This window comes from Schistocerca nitens, chromosome 1 (genome assembly GCF_023898315.1).
Source record: "Schistocerca nitens isolate TAMUIC-IGC-003100 chromosome 1, iqSchNite1.1, whole genome shotgun sequence".
NCBI classification, from domain to species: domain Eukaryota; kingdom Metazoa; phylum Arthropoda; class Insecta; order Orthoptera; family Acrididae; genus Schistocerca; species Schistocerca nitens.
This window is the reverse complement of record NC_064614.1, coordinates 434,077,275-434,098,492: the sequence shown is the minus strand read 5'-3', so window position 1 is coordinate 434,098,492 and position 21,218 is coordinate 434,077,275. Positions and strand designations below refer to the sequence as shown.

Here is a 21,218-nt window from a genome sequence, read left to right as displayed (position 1 = left end):
CCTGTTGGACATCAGGCACTCTACTGCATGTCTAGTATGCAAATTGACAAAACATTCAAATTATGATCTTCTAACAGGGGGTGGTTGGGGGTGGAGGGACTATGTAGATTTTCAACATACAGTGACTTCTTCAGTGCATTTGATTTTCTACTAATATATGCCTGTAAAGCATTATATAAGTAATAATTCCCAGTGTGAGTAAATTAGTACTAATTATAAATTGTTGTTAATATGCTTTACAGTATTAGTCTGCACTGGTTGCTTATGCAGAGTAATGTAAACCTGAATCATTTCACATCCCTAAGAGTTCTCTGTATTGATGGGATTTTCTATAACTGAGTGAATACTGTACCACAGACTGCATTTTAGAGCTGAAAATTGTGATTTTCTTTCCACTGATCTATTATCTTAGTGATGCAGTTTTATGAATTCCGAATTTGGCTATTAATCTCTCTGTAATAGTTGCAGTATTTATTTAAAATATTTCAAAGCTTCCAACAATGTTTTAGTGGTAGGAATCACATTAAAGATGGGATTTCTAATTGTAATGTGATGAGAACTGTTCTGATGCAAATTTCTCAGAATACATTTAACTGATTATTTATTTATTTATTTGGATGGTAATCATAATTTCAAAGTCTTTGGCTCAAACACTTTAGCAAACAGTCTGTATGGTGTGATTCTGTGGAAGATCATGTCAGTGTAATGAAGGATATACACTGAGGTGATAAAAGCCATGGGATACTTCCTTATAGTATGTCAGGCCTCCTATTGTCAGGTGTGCTGCAGCAACTCAGTGTGGCAGACACTCAACAAGTCAATGGAAGTCCCCTGTAGAAATACTGAGCCATGCTGCCTCTACAGCCACCCACAAAAGCGAAAGTGTTGCCGGAACAGGATTTTGTGCTTGAACTTACCTCTCCATTACATCCCATATTGGGTGATATGGGTGGCCAAATCATTCACTCCAATTTCCAGAATGTTCTTAAAACCAGTTGTGAACAATTGTGACCCAGTGACATTGCACACTGGCATCCACAAAAATTCCATTATTGTTTGGGAATATGAAGTCGATGATGACTGTAAATGGTCTCAAAGTAGCCAAACATAATCGTTTCCAGTCAATGATTCATTCAGAAGACCCAGCCCATTCCATGTAAACATGGTCCACACCATTATAGAGCCACCACCGCCTTGCACAGTGCCTTGTTGACAACTTGGGTCCATGGCTTCTTGGGATCTGCACCACACATGAACCATACCATCAGCTCATACCAACTGAAACTGGGACTCATTTGACCAAGCCATGGTTTTCTGTCATCTAGGGTCCAACTGATATGCTCACGATCCCAGGTGAGCTGCTGCAGATGATGTCATGCTGTTAGCAAAGGCACTCAATTCAGGCATCAACAGCCACAGCACTGTCTTAAGGAATATGTTCATCATACATCCCATATTGATTTCTGTGGTTGTTTCATACAGTGTTGCTTGTGTGTTAATACTGACAACTCTACACAAGCACCACTGCTCTGTCATTACAGAAAGGCCATTGGCCATTGCGTTGTCCATGGTGAGAGGTAATGGCTGAAATTTGGTATTCTCAGCACACTCTTGACACTGTGGATCTCAGAATATTGAATTCCGCAATGATCTAAAGTAGAATGTCCCATGTGTCTAGCTCCAATTACCATTCTGCATTCAAAAGCCCATCAGTTCCCATCATACAGCCATAATCATGTTGGAAGTCTTTTCACTTGAATCACCTGAGTACAAATAACAGCTCTGCCAATACGCAATCATTTTACACCTTGTGTACATGATACTATCACCATCTGTATATGTGCATATCACTACGCTGTGACTCACCTCAGTGTATGGTGTATTGTTTCACTGACAGCCCCATTATTCTTAGATATGCAAGTAACATGGAAGTTACTATTTGACCTTTGACATAAGTAACAAACAGTAAATGGCTTAATTCATCTGAGTTTACTCCAGAGATTTTTACCTTAGTCAATATTCAGTTGTGTTTCTGCATAGTCACCTTGTAGGAGCCTCTCCAAGGAGTTAATCATTCTAACTGACTTTCCATGAAATATACATATTTGTTAATTAAATCCATCATAAATATTGCACCACAATTTGAAAAGAGTGGGAATGTGAAGGCTACAGCACTAAAGTAAAAATGACCTTTGTTACACATTACAATAGCTGACAGTGTCTCAGAGACGAGTCCAATATATTCAGTTACATGCTCAGCAACATATCTGACAAGTAGGAAAGCAAGTTTCAAATCTAATTTGAAATAATTTTTTTCTGGATAACTTCTTCTACTCTCTATACAAATAGTTTATTAAGTAATGTTACCAGGTGTAGAGTATTAGATAATGTTACCATGTGTAGAGTATTAGACAAAGTTGCTTATTTTATTTAGTTTGTGATCACTTCTAAGATGAGAAATGAAAAAACTTAATATGTTCATTTTTACTGAATTTCAGCAATACACTAATTGGTAATCTCTGAACTGTTAACATGCATTCATACATATAAAAATATAAAATTATTTCTTCCAAATAATTCTGACAGATGTAATGCAAATTATCTATGGAATATTTAACTAAATATCTTGCATCAAAATACAATTTGTATCTTCTATTAGGTACAATTAACTGTATTAAGAATGGATGTTATCATTGTTAGTTTATCCATTTGTGGGCTTAAACGGGTCTCTCTTCCTAGAGCAACTTCCTCATCATATTGTAAATGGTCTTGTCATAGTTTCACAAATTCATCTTATTGTCACTTTGTTTCAGTATTTACTTTGGTGATCATGTGTATCAGAACAATGAACTATGTCATTGCAGAATGACAAGGAAAAGAAAATATACATATTTTTATTCAGGAAATTTGTAGTAATTTAATGACTGATCTGCATAATTTAACAGCATGTTTCTTTCATTTTCTAATTTACTAGTGAAGATAACACAACAAATTATAAGGACTAAAAAATACCAGATGTTTATCTTATAAATTGCTATGCCACACAAAACATTTACTGCTAATACATTTTTAATTTCACAGTAGCAAAGATTTAAAACTTAACATGTTCGCAGTAAAGCATTATTTGGTGGTTGTTACCTTCCCTCCCGAATTATTTACATTCTACTGGAAGTTTTAGTACAATATTATATCTACAAGGTGCAACACATTCAAAGCGAAGTGCAAGAGATAAAATTTATACCAACCCAAGACATATGCTTTTCAAATCCAGTAACTGTGAATGACAAATCTTCTAAATATTTTTTGAAAGCATTTTCACTACTTCAGCTCTTTTTCAAAAATTGTGGACTACATCAAACTTTAATATTAATGATAAAAGTAACATATTTACTTGGCATATAACATAAATCAATTTTTTAACTAAAACATTACATTTGCATGGAAATATAGGCCTTTAGACACATATGTAGTACAAGTTCAAAGAAGCAATACCAGCTTTTACCTTAAGTGATTTAGGGGAGATAACTACCGTAAGAATTTTGGACAAAGTATCTGTATTTGACAGGTAAATGCAGGTCTATCAAAAGACAGATATGAGCACTTGAGAAAAGTAGCCATAGATCGTAACACTGATACCATGGGTCACGAAGAATTCCATCTAAATGAGGATAATATAACAAAGGGTAAGATTACAGAATACAAAATGATAGGATTTCTGCCACAACATTACATGGCTCTATCATATACATAAGAAATAGCCTCCTTGATATTAAGGGAGTGAGTTGTCACGAGGTCAATGGTATTGAAGTAATCACTGTATAGCTGAGTGGCTTAACTTTTGTTTCAGTGTACAAACCACCAAACATCCAAAGGTCCAGTCTAGTCTTACTCCCTTTACCTCAGCCATGGGTATACTTAGATGATTTCAAGACCCATCACACAAGCTGGGGCTATAAAAACAGTGATGATAATGGAGATAATCTAATAGAATGTACAGAAGGAGAATAACCCTATCTTAGTTATGTAGCCAAAGAAATCAAAACCTTTGCTATATGGCACACTGATACCAATCCTGACCTGTGCTTTCTCTCCAGTGGTGAAAACACACTTCCTTTGAGTCATACAAGAAAAGTCCTAAAAAGATTCCCAAGGAGCCAGCACCACCATACAATAATCAGTACAGGGTTTGCTATACCTGTCACAAAGTCCATTAACAAGGAGAGCTGTCTGGGATCAGTACACTCAGGAGATCAACAACAACTTATGTTGGATAGCCCCAAAAGTAGAAAACTGTAAGAAATTTATGGGAGACATCATTGGAGCAGCCAAAAGCAATACGCTACAAGGACTCAGGAAACATTACATCCTTTGCTGGGATGATGCAACAAAAAACATATATGCAGAATACCAACAGACTGAAAACCCTGATACTGCCAAAAGAATACTAAAACAGCTGAACGAAGCAAGAAAGTGGAAACTGATGGACTTGACTTCCAGGTTAAATTTCTCTCATTCAAGCAGGAAGGTATGGACATTATTAGGAAACTTGGCACTGCAACCAGTGTTTGCTATCAGTAACGAAAGACATTGCTATAAGAACTAGCATTACACATCTAATCAAGAGCTGATAAGGTCCCTATATATGCAACCATCAAAGAAAAGATAAAGGGTGAACTGAATGAAGTTAGTAGCTACCTTCATGATAACACCATGTTATCAGACCACTTTAATGAAAGAGATGTAAATTAGGCCATCAAAACACCGAAAATCCGGAAAGCAGCACAACTGGATGGCATATTCCCTGAATTTATATAACATATTGGGGAGCATGGAAGAACTTGGCTGAAGAGGTTCTACAAAGGTTTACTCGAGACTGGAAAAGTAACTCAGCCATTCAAGTTTGCACATACACTAGGAATCCTCAAGTCTCGTAAGCCACTTGATGACCCCTCAAGTTACCAGCCAGTTGTGCCCCTCATTGTGTGCTGCGAACTACTGGAACAACTTATCCTTAACAGAATTCAAGGAATAATGAATGATATAACTCCAACATATAAGGCCAGGTTCAGAATCCAGCTCACCTGCTATGAACAGTTTCCATTCTTGACATTTTACTTTGAGGCTGGATTCCAGAAGACACTAAAGACTAGTTATGTGATCTACCCATCTAATCTTCAGCATTCTTCTGTAGCACCACATTTTGAAAGCTTCTATTCTCTTCTTGTCCAAACTATTTATCATCCATGTTTCACTTCCATACGTGGCTACACTCCATACAAATACTTTGAGAATGTTGAGCAGAATGAGAAATATGTTAACCAACCGTTAATTCAAGGTTAGCATTGGACAAAAACAGAGTAAGTCATTTACCATAAAAAATGGGCTTCCCAAGTATCCATCCTAGCCCCTTTGCTCTTCAACCTGTACATCAGGGACGTGCCAAACTCCACTGATAAAAACTTTTGCTATGCCGATGACTTTGCCATAGGCATGCAAACCAGCACACTCGAAGAAGGAGAAAATAAATTGTCTACAGACTTAGAAATTCTCAACACATATTAAAAAGCATGGAGACTGCAACCAAATTCAGCCAAGGCAGAAGTCTACACAGTCCACTTAAACAACAGAATTGCAAACCCAAAGCTCAATGTGAATTTCTGTCAACAGAGGATCAGACACAATTTTCAGCCTAAATGCCTTGGTGTCACATTCTGTCGGTCATTAACATATAAAAAAAGCTGGAAAACACAAACCAAAAGCTAAAGGCTTGAAATAATATAGTAAACAAACTGGCTGTCACAACCTGGGGTGCAGAAGCTTCCACTCTGCAGCTCTGACACTGGTATTCCCAGTTCCTGAGTACTCTGCCCAATACGGCAACACAGTGCTCATACAAGGAAACTAAACATCAGTCTGAATGAATCAGTGAGAATTATTACAGATACACTAAAATCCACACTGATCCCCTAGCTGCACACCATCAGTAACATTCCACTACCTAAACTGCAAAGCCAAGAGGCAACCAATTGAGAATGGAGGATGCTGCACCACCCTGACTACCCCCAAGACCTTCCAGTACATACAGTCTTAAATTACCCTCCTCCAGACAGCTTCATGTCTTGCTGTCTACTGTGGCATAATGGAAAAAACAAGAAGTTTGACCTTAAAGAACATTCATGCAGATGGGATGCTGCAACAATAAAATATCCAGGTCTTCAAGATCCATCTACCAATCTACCAGGATTTGATCTGAAGAGAAGTGAGTGGGGACAATAGAATAATCACACCAGGTTTAATGCTCTGATTGACAAGTGGGGTCTCCACGACTCTCCAGTCTGTGATTGTGGGGCCCAGGAACAAACCATTCAGCATAATGTCAGAGACTGCCCTCTGACAAAGTACCCAGGATCATTCAGTGATTTTATTAATGCTGCACACTATGCTCTCAACTGGCTTCCTTCAACAGATGTTGAACTCTGACTAAATGTTTCTGTTTTAATTAACAATCCTAATTTTATAGTTTAAATGTCCTCCTGTTAGTATTATTCATTTATTAACTTTAAGAATTTGAACATATTAGCAATGTCTTGGAATAAGCTGCAAATGAAACTGGAAATACTCTACTGTGCAATACTCAGTGGTTCGTAGCAACCAAAACTGCCTCTCATGCAAAGGAAACAGTTTGGAGCCTTAACACATGTGTAATGAGGAAATACATTTTAAGTACAAGTGAACAAGAATTTTCAATCAAGAAAGAAGACTATTCTGTTTTTTATACTGAAAAGATACAAATATACATACGCATGTCCACATAAATTACTGAACTCAATAAATTGAACTACTGCAGAGATTCTTAACCTAGACAATCCAGTCTGAGTTTCAGAGTGTATAAAATAATTGTCAGCAGTATATAGCTAGCAAAAAATGGGAGGCAGTTACATACATCTGGTGAATTCCTTGTTGCATGCTGACTCCCTGGGTTTAATGTGAAACTTATTTATAGTGATTAATACGTGGAGACAATTAGATGTTCTTGATGGAGGTCTGACTAATGCATGAGAAGACTAATCTTAGTTGCCACCTTGAAGCTTCATCAGGAATTTGTTTGTGCTGTGCTTGATATCATATTCCCTGTTTCACACCACAAGAACTCATCCACAGCATTACACAATCAAGAACTCATCACAAACACTGACACTAGTTGTATAGTCATCATGAAGGGAACATAGGCCACCACATTGGAATTCAGCTGAAACGCTTTTAATTAGCTTTGAGACTTGGAAAATAAAGATACTTCTGCACACAAATAAACACACATGAGCATGAGACCACATGATACATGGGAAATCCATCGTACACTCACAAAACACATTATCTTGGGGTTAGTAACTCAGTTAAAAGCAAGCATTCAAGTGTATAGGTCAACCTAAGAACAAATACCTGAAAAAATGTGGCACATACTTGCACATCTGAACTGGTCCTGCAGACTGCACCTACCTATTCAGCCCGTACTTCCCCACTCCCCACCACCAATAGTCACTCAGTTACATTTGTTCGTGTACTATGGCTCGTCTCCTGCAATGGGGGGATGATGCTAACTGGATGGTTGGTGAAACAAATGTAATCAGTTCAGCTTGACCACCCATCAGCCTTGAATCCCCACTTTTAGCTGGCTTTCTGGTCCAATGGTTATGTGCTATGTGATGTTTGTGCTCACTAACATTTCATTTTGAGGGCTTAAAAATTTATTTGTGCCTGTTGCATAGAACTTTAGAGAAATCTGTAGTATGAGCTTGTACCAGCAGTTGCAGAATGTTGAGCATATTGAAAAAAGGGATATTCAGTTATGATTTTGACTGCTGAGTCTCCCTAGTGATTGGATGCATCTGGCAATGCTGCAGTTTTTTTAATAGTGATAGTACTTCCTGAAACAATATTGCACCGAGAAAGATATCAATTTCTTTTACTCTCAGCATGGTATTGATTGAGTGTTATCTATGTGGCAAGTTAAAATTGTGCATGGGATTGACACAGACCTTGATGTCTGTGTTTTTCAAGCAGTGAACTACAGACTGTGATATCTGCTCATGTCACAAATCAACTCACAGATTAACTTTGTACATGCTTGAATGTGCTACGGACATATCTGGTGATTTTAAATGAGAATCATTGGAGGAATACATCGTTATCCTCATATAACACTTTCGAATAAGTTTAGAAAATCAGTATTCTAAATACACAGTGGGATCAATTATATTGCATTCCACTTAAGAATCATAAAGACACAACAGAGATTTAAGAATGTAAAAAATAAACTGTCAGCAATTAAATTTATAAGATTTACAATGCAGTGTGTCTCATGTGACTCAGATGCTTTCATAAAGACAAAAATTAATTTTATATCTGGTTAGCCTTCTTATGTTTCAAACTTGCAGATATCTTTACCCTTCTCTTCTGTCTCTTTCTTCATCTTTTTGACATCCTGTATGCACACTTTCCTACTCAAAGAAGAGTGTGAAGGAATTCAGAGCTGTGCTATTGGGACTACAACAGTTATTTATGAATGTGCTATGGACATATCTGGTGACTTTAAATGAGAATCATTGGAGGAGGTCATTGTTATCCTCACATAACACTGCCAAATAAGTTTTGAAAATCAGTATTCTAAATACACAGTTGGGTCAGTTATGTTGCTGTTATTGTGCATTCCACTTAGGAATCATAAAGACACAACAGAGATTTATAAACGTACAAAATCATTTTATGGCATTTTATATGTGATATTAACTTAAATAGGAGTGATTAATAACTGTAAAATGCACCCTGCACAATGTCCTGTACACTGGTTGTCATTTGGTTATGGTGGATGACACTATGGTCTTTAACATCTATACTAAATTAATGAAGACAGCAAATTAAAACTGATCAAAAAGAGCAGTGAAATAATGGATTATAAAAAATGTCAAAATGAGAGATACTCAAAAGACATAAAATAAGAAATGGAATAGGTTAGAGAGACCTCTTCTGTTAAGGGAATGGAAAATAAATGACACTTTCAAAATGCAAAATGATTGAATTCAAATAAGGGGAACATTCATTAGATGACATTATGTTTAAATTAAATTTAGAAACAAGCAACAACTGCAGAAAGAGATGCTTACATTGTTTGGTAGTCTAATTATGAGAATTCTACTGGAAGGCAATCAAAGAACCCAGCAACATAATTTTAAAAATGAAAATGTAATAGTTTTCTGAACCTGGATACTTTTTATGTGAAGATAAAAACAGCTCAAGGCGAGGACTGGAGTGCAATAGAGAGACTGCTGTCCCCTACTCCCGTTTAATCTGACTCTGGAAAGAGCACTGAGAAAAGCAACAAGCCTGGAGACAAGAAGACAGATGGGTAGAAGGATCAACACCATGGCCTCTGTGGATGATGTAGTTTTAATAGCACAGAATGAGCAAGATCAGATTCGGATGAGAAGACTGTTAATGAAAGATGCAATGAGAGCAAGCTTGAAGATGAATATGGGTAAGACCAAATACCTTGCAGCGAGCAGAGAGAAGAACGACAGTTCTTTAAATGTGCATACTAAAATGTTTGAAAGGATAAGAGAGTTCAACTATGTTGGGACAGTACAGTACCCAGTAAAAGGAGTGAGATAGACCAGGAAATAATGGCAAGAATCCAAGCAGGAAACAGGTCAAGATTTGCACACGGAAAGCTGTTCAAGCCCTGGCTTTTGAGATCCATGAAGATTGGGATCTACATTGAAATAATTCAGCCTGTCATACTATACAGAGTAGGGACACGACTAAGATACAAAAGATAGAAAGAAAATACCTGACATTTGTAACTGCTGTTCTGAGACAGAATTTTGGATCAGAGAAGGATGGAGATGACTGGTGAAAACGAAAATCTGCGAATTGAAGAAGCTGTACCAATTGATGTACATTATGGCCGTGATTACAGAAAGAGGACTTAAGTGGTGAGGGCACATAATGTGTCGAGAAGGCCAGATCACCAGGCAGTTGGCGGAAGAAGACATCAGAGGCAACAGACTGAGGGAAAGACAACAGTTGAGATGGACTGACGGGATCAGAGAGGACAAGAATACGATGGGACTATCTGGGGATGAATACATGGAGTGAAGAAGATGGAGGAGGCTGAATGGACAAAGACTGACTGCAGTTTGTACGGCCAACCAAGTAAGTAAGTAAGAAGTAAGTAAGATAAAAGGCAGCATTGTCAGACATGGTGGCCAGTGTTGAAATGTGACATTGGCAAATTAATAAAGAAAAAGATGAATTCGAAATTCTAGGAATCAACTGCATAGGCTAGTCAAATTAAAACAAGGCAGGTGGAAAGATGAATTCGAAATTCTAGGAATCAACTGCTAGGCTAGTCAAATTAAAACAAGGCAGGTGGAAAAAAGTATGTCAACAGTTTAATATTTCAAAAGTGATTGTGGCAATCGTTAATAGACTTTTGCCACTGTGAGACAAGACGATAATGCCTTCATGAAAAATTTTTGTTGTTGCCTGAGGAACATTGATTGTACCTAGGCACGGAAATCTTCGTCTGAAGCAAATTGGCGGCCATGAACGTCTTTTTTTTTTTTTTTTCCTCAGGCGTCCAAAAACAGATGGAGAGATTTTGGGACAGTATGGAGGATGTATAAGGGTATCTTAGCTAACAGCCCGCATCTCGTGGTCGTGCGGTAGCGTCCTCGCTTCCCACGCCCGGGTTCCCGGGTTCGATTCCCGGCGGGGTCAGGGATTTTCTCTGCCTCGTGATGGCTGGGTGTTGTGTGCTGTCCTTAGGTTAGTTAGGTTTAAGTAGTTCTAAGTTCTAGGGGACTTATGACCACAGCAGTTGAGTCCCATAGTGCTCAGAGCCATCTTAGCTAACAATCATGGGAACATGTCAGCCAGAGTACGCTGTGGATGTTTCGGTGGGAAGCCCTTACACATTCTCCATATAGTTCCGATATCTCCACATTCGATTTCCACATTTTTGGAGTCTTGAAGAAAGACAATCGTGGCCGTCGATCCGCCTCGAAGGAAGAGGTGCACGCCTGGGTGCAATCACGGAGCTGTAGGCAACCGCAGATATTTTTCCATGAAGGCATTGATCGTCTCATCTCACACTGGAATCAATGTATTAACAGTTAAGGCGATTAGTTTTTAAATAATAAACAATTTACTTATTTGAATGCCGCTTATATGAAAGTCTAAGAGGGAATGCAATAAATAAGAAACCAATTGGGCCTACTACTAAGAAAAAAAGAGGAAGAGGTGGAGATGAAGACTCCATGTCATAAGAATGCTGAAGCCATATGGAACATCCATGTTTCTTAATTAGACGTTGACATGTTATAAATCTCAGTACGCTATGTTGTGTAGAAGTACTCCATACGTTTATCTTCAGTATATCTGTACATTAGATGGTACCATTTCTCTCCAGTATAGCTGTTTTCTTACATCTTGACCAGTTAAACTGTAATTCCGGCTCAGCATGTTTCTGTCATATGTTTGGTTTCGATTTTGATCTGAACGTTTGCTGTTCTCTTCTTGAATGATGTAGAAAAGACGTATAGTAAAAAAATAGAAAAATTCAACTATGCTGATGAGGCTGAAGCCTACGAAGAGCCCGCAAAGTCCACCAAAGTTACCTGCAATAAAAGATGATGGAATTAGAAATTTCACTATTGGCGTATACAGAAGCAAACCTAATTAAAATACCAAGGTGAGTAAGCAGACAGTTTCATGCAGAGAATTGACCTTAGTACATATGCTAAATTTTGTCAGCGCACCAGTAACGACGTGCCTTTGAGAAAATTGTGGAATATCATTATAATGATGAACAATGAATAACCCTTTTTGAGGTGACGTATCTTCTTTTTTTTTATATTTACACTCCCTAATGGAGTAGCCGTCTTTGTCACTGGATAGTGATCTTCTCCAGCCATTAGCTGCATTTAATAGAATAACACTATCAGGAACGTAAGCTACCGGGAATATCATCGTAAGGAACGATAAAAAAGTTTCCATTCGAATGCTGTACAGTCCAAAATCGGTATGCCTATCAGGCAAAGTCGCTATGAGCATTGACGTAATCGTCCTACCGACTCGCCAGATTGAAGATACACCGTGTCGTACTGCATGAGGAATTCCATAACTGCTTGCTGTACATCCTCGTCCGATAGGATTACTCGACCCTTCGAAGCCTTTTTTAAGGGACCGAAAGCGTTATCATCACAAAGTGAGAAATCAGGACTATAGGACATGTTCTCAACTCCCACTTGAGTTGGCGTAACTTCTGCGTTACGGCATTTGCGATTTGGGGAGGTGTTTTATCATGAAACAGCAGCAACCCTTCTCGCACCACTCGACAGACGTGCTGCCCCATACACATTCTTCATTCTCCGATGGATGCCTACCAGTGTTGGTCCTTCGGCAGCCAAGAGAAGAATAACATGTCAGTCCTGTTTGGACGCGTTCAGTGATAACGTCGGCATAATTCACGTTTTACATCTACAGCATGCCCACCGGCAAGGGACTACCGTCACGCTAATCCCTTGCCTACATGTCGGTGCTTATACATCCAAATCGAAGTCGTGCTACATTGCATATACGCACCAGCAGCGCCCTCAAACTGAAACTTTTTGTCTCCCTTTGTATTATTATTATTTCATTTACGCTTTGTGCTCCACAGCTTGTCATATTTGTCAAAATACATCTTGCCGTACACCATGAATTACCTGTAAAAATAGTATATATACAGGGTGTTACAAAAAGGTACGGCCAAACTTTCAGGAAACATTCCTCACACACAAAGAAAGAAAATATGTTACGTGGTCATGTGTCCGGAAACGCTTACTTTCCATGTTAGAGCTCATTTTATTACTTTTCTTCAAATCACATTAATCATGGAATGGAAACACACAGCAACAGAACGTACCAGCGTGACTTCAAACACTTTGTTACAGGAAATGTTCAAAATGTCCTCCGTTAGCGAGGATACATGCATCCACCCTCCGTCGCATGGAATCCCTGATGCGGTGATGCAGCCCTGGAGAATCGCGTATTGTATCACAGCAGTCCACAATACGAGCACGAAGAATCTCTACATTTGGCACCGGGGTTGCGTAGACAAGAGCTTTCAAATGCCCCCATAAATGAAAGTCAAGAGGGTTGAGGTTAGGAGAGCGTGGAGGCCATGGAATTGGTCAGCCTCTACCAATCCATCGGTCACCGAATCTGTTGCTGAGAAGCGTACGAACACTTCGACTGAAATGTGCAGGAGCTCCATCGTGCATGAACCACATGTTGTGTCGTACTTGTAAAGGCACATGTTCTATCAGCACAGGTAGAGTATCCCGTATGAAATCATGATAACGTGCTCCATAGGTGGGAGAAGTAATAAAATGAGCTCTAACATGGAAAGTAAGCATTTCCGGACACATGTCCACATAACATCTTTTCTTTATTTGTGTGTGAGGAATGTTTCCTGAAAGTCAGGCCGTACCTTTTTGTAACACCCTATATATATATATATATATATATATATATATATATATATATATATATATATATATATATATATATATATATATATATATATATATAAGAAAGCCAACGGCCTTGCCGCAATGGTAACAACACCGGTTACCGTCAGATCACCGAAGTTAAGCGCTGTGGGCTGGGCTTGCACTTTGATGGGTGACCATCCAGTCTGCCGAGCGCTGTTGGCAAGCGGGTGCACTCAGCCCTTGTGAGGCAAACTGAGGAGGTACTTGATTGAGAAGTAACGGCTCCGGTCTCGTAAGCTGACTTACTGCCGGGAGAGCGGTGTGCTGACCACATGCCCCTCCATATCCGCATCCAGTGACGCCTGTGGGGTGAGGATGACACGGCGGCCGGTCGGTACCCTTGGGCCTTGCAAGGCCTGTTCAGGTGGAGTTTAGTTTAGTTTAGATACATAAGAAAAGCAAATAGGTTTATTGATATGTATATATGTATTTGGTTATCCTCTGGGTCAGATGCCTCTGATGACGAGCTACGTGCCAAAATACCGGTCTGACAATTCAATATGCTTACATGCAGCTCATGGTAGCTATACAAGAGGTCTTTGAACGAACATTTTATATCCTTGTGCAGGACATCAGACATCATTTTTTGTGTTATTGGGACAGTTAAGAGTTTCAATGACTGACCGAAACAGGCGAAATAAATACAACGAACGATCGTGCAGCTTTGAGAGACGAAACAGTGCCTGTCAAATGATAATGTTAAAAATCTTACCCTCATTATACGTAAGAAGATGGAGACACAGGCACGAATGCACTCAAGATGCCATGATCTACATAAGAAAAAATGGGTGACGTGACCAGTTCATAATATTTACATGCAACTTGTCGTGGCGAGAAATCAAAGAACAACTAAGATACGGACAAGTCCCCATGCATCGACACGACATATTAGCCCGAGTTCTCCGACAAAAGCAAATCGTGTTTATTGAAGTCAAAATACCGCATCTTTGGAACTGTTAGATGCTGTATGTACACAATCGAATGGCAAAAAAACGAGGACTGCCTCACCCACTCTATCTCATATGGCTACATTACAGAATTGATCCCACGGATATCGACAAACTGATATAAACTGAGTTTTCCAGCCCACAAGAAGATGCGGAACTGTACGACGTAGTAGTGAAAAACATGAGTCACGGACCATGCAGGCCATTAAACCTAATTCTCCATGGTTGAGTGAGGAAAAATGTACAAGAGAATATCCAAAACTATAGTTGGACAACACGCAAACCGGAGTTGATGGCTATCCCAAATACAGAACACGACCACCCAAAAACGGTGACTACACAGCAAAAATATGAATATGAGGCAGCGATGAATTGGAAATAGGGAATGAATGGGTAGTACCATATAACACACTACTTTCCAAAATGTTCCGAGCACATATAAACGTAGAATACTGCAAATTAGTGAAATCCATCAAATATGTCAGAAAGTATGCGAACATACACCAAATAGGAAGATACAGCAACTGTAATGAAGCAAAATGGCGGATTTTCAGTGTTCCCATACACGAACGAGAACCAACTGTGCAACGTCTAGCAGTACATTTGGAGAATGGACAGAGAGTTTACTTAACAAAAGACACTGCCAAAAAAAAAAAAAAAAAAAAAAAAAAAAAAAAAAAAAAAAACTACGAGAGAAACACCCCAGAACACAACAGTAACACCTTTATATCAACTGTACTGAACGGATCCATTCGGGAAAACATTACTATATGTCGAAGATGCTACCTATTGTACATGGAACATAACAAGAAAATCTTTCAAACACAAAAACTAGGAATTACAGTAGATCATCCATGAATCACGAAAACTGATGCTCTAGGCCGAGTATACACCGTACATCCAAAAAAACGCCGAATGTTTCAATGTCCGGATGTTGCTACACGGAATATGGAGACCAACAAGTTTCACAGATCTCAAGACTGTTGACGGTTATCTCTGCCAGATGTACAGAGAAGCATACCGACGCTGAGGACTACTTGAAAACGACAACCGCTGGAATTAAACACTGCAAGATGCCTCACTCACGGCCTTAGCTGAAGAACTGAGAGACTTGTTCGCCATATTTCTAACAACATGCAAACCATCGAATCCAAAATATCTTTGGGACTCCTTCAAAATACCGTTGAACATAGCTGAAGAACAATTCCCAGTATGTAAAATCTCAAGAGCGTCTGGACGGGATGAACTTCTAAAGCAAGCTAAAAGTATATTTCTGGACGGATGCACAAAGGCACATAAAAAATCACTCGCAGCCGTGGACAGAACTACAAGACTTGCGAGGAAACTCTGAAGTGATCGCAGGAGCTCTACTCATGTTCTCAGGAGATTTTCGACGAACACTTCCAGTTATCCTCAAGTCAACACCAGCAGTAATTACTGCAACATGGTCACTGCTGAAAACCAACTCATCGACCAAATTTATCCAAACATTGTTCACAACTATACCAATCCGGACTAGCTATTTGAAAGGGTAATTTTAGTAACTAAAAATAATACATCGACGATATCAGCTTTGATATTGAAAAGAAAATTCCCGGTGAAGAGAGAATATACAAATGCTCGACACGATGGTAAACGTTGAGGAAAGTGTGAACGTCCATACAGAATTTCTAAAGTCTTTGCAAGTCCCAGAAATGCCTTTACATTGCCTTCGATTTAAAACTGGATCTCCGAACAAACTTCTCGGAAGGCTCAACTCACCAAAAGTATGTACTGGAACAAGGATGATCATTAAACAGCCATCGAATAACATCATCGAATCCGAAATTATGACGGGAAAGTACAAAGGAAACACACTATTTATTCCCAGAATACCACTGATCTCTACTGAACTGTCATTCCAATTTAAAAGACTGCAATGTCCAATCAAATTAGCTTACAGTTTCACAATTAACAACGTGCAAGTGCAAACACTAAAATATTGTGCCATCAGCCTCAAAGATTCCTGCTCATCTACGGTCAACTAATACGTAGCTTGCTCTAGAGTAGCAAATTCGAAAAATTTGTACAGATGTACTCCAGATAACAAAATGAAAAACATTGTTTATAAACACGTAAATAGTTAGAATATGTTTTTAATAAAATTTTTTGTCTCTTATCCTTTAAATTCAGTCCTTTTATTCCAAATACTACACAATATCGTATCAACTACCTGAGCGAAGCCGAGTAGCCCACCTAGTGTTTGCATAAAGGTAGCTGCAACAGTAAGGAATACACTAGATTCCGCATTTGAAACTTAAACTGAAAAAAAATATATATATATATTTGGCGCAAGGGCGACTCGAACATCGGCGGGTCTGTATATCAGTTCGCGACGGTATTGCCTCGTCCCACTGAGCTCGTAGGACAGTTCTGGTGCAGACCAGAGTTCATGGTACCTGTTCTTGGCCACGCTGCACGCAGTTACAGCTTTACCAGAGCCTTGTTTTCTAAATCGCAGCCGGCCGCTGTGGGCGAGCGGTTCTAGGCGCATCAGTCCGGAACCACGCTGCTGCTACGGTCGCAGGTTCGAATCCTGCCTCGGGCATGGATGTGTGTGATGTCATTAGGTTAGTTAGGTTTAAGTAGTTCTAAGTCTAGGGGACTGATGACCTCAAATGTTAATTCCCATAGTGCTTAGAGCCATTTGAACCATTTTTGAATCTAAATCGCATTTCTATTAAACCTACTGCGTGACTAGGTTTTGCTAGATACACTTTTGTCTTGAATTGGAACGAGGAATCGCACCGCCAAGTATGGCATTTTTTCTTCATTCGGTCTATATGCGTCAGACGCCGTTACGATGTTTCATTACGAATGCACAACAGTATAGGAACACTTGTGAGAATACGGTTAGGCTGCTAGCAAATGGATTAATGGACAGGGGGCGCTGGTCTGCAGCTTGCGACGTGTAGAGATTTTGGGTCAGACGGGGGACGAGCAGTTGAGGCGACTGCTCACGTAAACTCGATAATCCGGGTTCGACTCCCTATCTAGCACCAATTTTCGTCTGTCGTCGTTGAGTTTGCTCAGTGCCCCATTGCAGCTAAATATCTGAGATTTCTTTCGTCAGTAAGGTAAGTACATGTGGCTGGTATCTTAATACAAAAGGGCATACTCTGTGTTCTGTTAAAAGTAATCGTACGATGGCATTGGGAACAAAATTCTGTGCACTAATTAAATAAGAAGAATTAATTCCGGCAATAAAATATCAAAGAACTTTATGATTGCAACATTTTCTCAGAAAACTTTGCGTTGTGTTTGTACTCACTCATGAGATCGTACCAGTAGTACAGAGTGTCATGTTTCAGCCGCACCGAATCGGAACTCCCGAAGAACAGGTGGAAGACGCTGTGGTTTTTCAGCTCGATGCCTTCCCTGTAAAGATATGAGTATTATATGTCTCAAATGTCATTGTTTAGAATAACGCATATCTCAGTAATCAGTTGTGAGAATGATCATGAGTTACGTTTGATTATTTAAGGGCGACGTCACGCTCCACTAGATCACAGAACATCTAACGTATGGTCTGTGAGGAAGATTTAAAACACCATACACTCTAATACATAATGAAAGAGCGATTGCGGACTTCACTCACGGCAGTACGTCCTGAAATGTGCAGTTCCACAAGGTGCCAAGTCAGGGTAGATAAGGTTTGGGCATCTTTAGGCAATGTTCAGAGAGAAGATTAAGCCTTTTGTTGACCGTCAGAAATTTATTCCGTCTTCAGGTTACATTTTGGCTTTCCAGGATGAATTGAAAGGCTGTCAGCCAGTCTTGATTGGAGCGGTGGATGAACACCATAGAAAAGAAAGTTTGCCATTTCTAGCCTACGTCGTCAAAGGAATTCAGGGGGGGGGGGGGGGGGGCGGACGTCTCATCTATCTGGCTGCCGGAACAAGAGCGGATTTGCAGGTTGGGCCAGAACTGCTTGAGGGATCTCAAATCGTTCTAGCGAAACACTGTAGGGAAAAATTAGAGGATTTCTGTCCGAATAAGATTGTGCGACCACGCTGCTGCTGCAGTCGCTGCTAGTTGTACTCGTGTATTGCCGCGTCAGGACAAAACACAGACTTTCTACAATGTCCACCAACCTATCATTTTAAGGTGACGTTTTCCCAGAACAGAGATAGCACGTAGATCTTGAGTCCGCTGCTTTTGCTGTGCGGCTTTAATGGAGCTGCCAAAGATCAGGCTAAGGTTCTTTCTTACTCAAGTGATATGTTCCAAAGTTCACAGGCGTGCCAGCTTTGTGTTATTATGCACCTTTCTTCAGACAAAATAGCAGACTTTACAATATGTGGAGTAGTACTGGGTACTCCTAGACGAGTCACCGGCAAAGTAGACATTGAAACTTCCTGGCAGATTAAAACTGTGTGCCCGACCGAGGCTCGAACTCGAGACCTTTGCCTTTCGCGGGTAAGTGCTCTACCAACTGAACTACCGAAGCACGACTCACGCCCGGTACTCATAGCTTTACTTCTGCCAGTACCTCGTCTCCTACCTTCCAAACTTTACAGAAGCTCTCCTGCGAACCTTGCAGAACTAGCACTCCTGAAAGAAAGGATATTGTGGAGACATGGCTTAGCCACAGCCTGGGGGATGTTTCCAGAATGAGATTTTCACTCTGCAGCGGAGTGTGCGCTGATATGAAACTTCCTGGCAGATTAAAACTGTGTGCCCGACCGAGGCTCGAACTCGGGACCTTTGCCTTTCGTGGGCAAGTGCTCTACCACCTGAGCTACCGAAGCACGACTCACGGCCGGTACTCACAGCTTTACTTCTGCCAATACCTCGTCTCCTACCTTCCAAACTTTACAGAAGCTCTCCTGCGAACCTTGCAGAACTAGCACTCCTGAAAGAAAGGATATTGTGGAGACATGGCTTAGCCACAGCCTGGGGGATGTTTCCAGAATGAGATTTTCACTCTGCAGCGGAGTGTGCGCTGATATGAAACTTCCTGGCAGATTAAAACTGTGTGCCCGACCGAGGCTCGAACTCGGGATCTTTGCCTTTCGCGGGCAAGTGCTCTACCAACTGAGCTACCGAAGCACGACTCACGCCCGGTACTCACAGCTTTACTTCTGCCAGTACCTCGTCTCCTACCTTCCAAACTTTACAGAAGCTCTCCTGCAGAGTGAAAATCTCATTCTGGAAACATCCCCCAGGCTGTGGCTAAGCCATGTCTCCACAATATCCTTTCTTTCAGGAGTGCTAGTTCTGCAAGGTTCGCAGGAGAGCTTCTGTAAAGTTTGGAAGGTAGGAGACGAGGTACTGGCAGAAGTAAAGCTGTGAGTACCGGGCGTGAGTCGTGCTTCGGTAGCTCAGTTGGTAGAGCACTTGCCCACGAAAGGCAAAGGTCCCGAGTTCGAGCCTCGGTCGGGCACACAGTTTTAATCTGCCAGGAAGTTTCATATCAGCGCACACTCCGCTGCAGAGTGAAAATCTCATTCTGGAAAGTAAACATTGCCTGACAAAAAAGTGAAACATCCAGAAGACATTGTCGGAAATCAGTGTGCGATCGTACAGGCACACACCATCCGCACGTACACTATGTCATCAAAAGTATCCGGACACCTTCCAGAACATACGTTTTTCATATTAGATGCATTGTGCTGCCATCTACTGCCAGGTACTCCGTATCAGCGACCTCAGTAGTCATTAGACATCGTGAGAGAGCAGAATGGGGCGTTCCGCGGAACTCACGGACTACGAACGGGGTCAGGTGATTGTGTGTCGCTTGTGTCATACGTCTGTACGCGAGATTTCCACACTCCCAAACATTCATAGGTCCACTGTTTCCCATGTGATAGTGAAGTGGAAAAATGAAGGACATGTACAGCACGAAAGCGTACAGATCGATCTCGCCCGTTGACTGACAGAGACCAGTAATGTTTAATAGGCAGACATCTATCCACACCATCTCACAGGAATCCAAACTGCATCAGGATCCACTGCAAGTACTATGACAGTTAGGCGGAAGATGAGAAAACTTTGATTTCATGGTCGAGTGGCTGCTCATAAGCCACACATCAAGCCAGTAAATGCCAAACAACGCCTCGCTTGCTGTGAGGAGCGTAAACATTGGACGATTGAACAGTGGAAAAACGTTGTGTGGAGTGACGAATCACGGTACACAATGTGACGATCCGATGGCAGGGTGTGGGTATGGCGAATGCCCGGTGAATGTCAACTGCCAGCGTGTGTAGTGCCAACAGTAAAATTCGAAGGCGGTGGTGTTACGGTATGGTCGTGTTTTTCATGGAGGGAGCTTGCACCCCTTGTTGTTTTGCCTGGCACTATCATAGCACAGGCCTACATTGAAATTTTGAGTACCTTCTTGCTTCCCACTGTTGAACAGCAATTTGGGGATGGCAACTGCATCTTTAAACACGACCGAGCACCTGTTCATAATGTACGGCCTCTGGCGGAGTGGTTACACAGCAATAACATCCCTGTAATGAACTGTCCTGCACAGAGTCCTGACCTGAATCCTACAGAAAACCTTTCAGGTGTTTTGGAAGGCCGACTTCGTGCCAGGTCTCACCGACCGACATCGATACCTCTCCTCAGTGCAGCACTCCGTGAAGAATGGGCTGCCATTCCCCAATAAACCTTCCAGCACGTGATTGAACGT

General features: G+C 40.6%; 1 protein-coding gene across 1 annotated transcript in view; it reads right to left on the bottom strand.

Moving 5' to 3' along the window:
- Positions 1–21,218, bottom strand: part of LOC126252411 (sodium channel protein Nach-like) — a 197,728-nt gene that overhangs the window by 89,109 nt on the left and 87,401 nt on the right. The window contains 2 exon segments of the mRNA XM_049953336.1: positions 11,485–11,675; positions 17,853–17,959. Coding sequence (XP_049809293.1) covers positions 11,485–11,675; positions 17,853–17,959 — 298 coding nt within the window.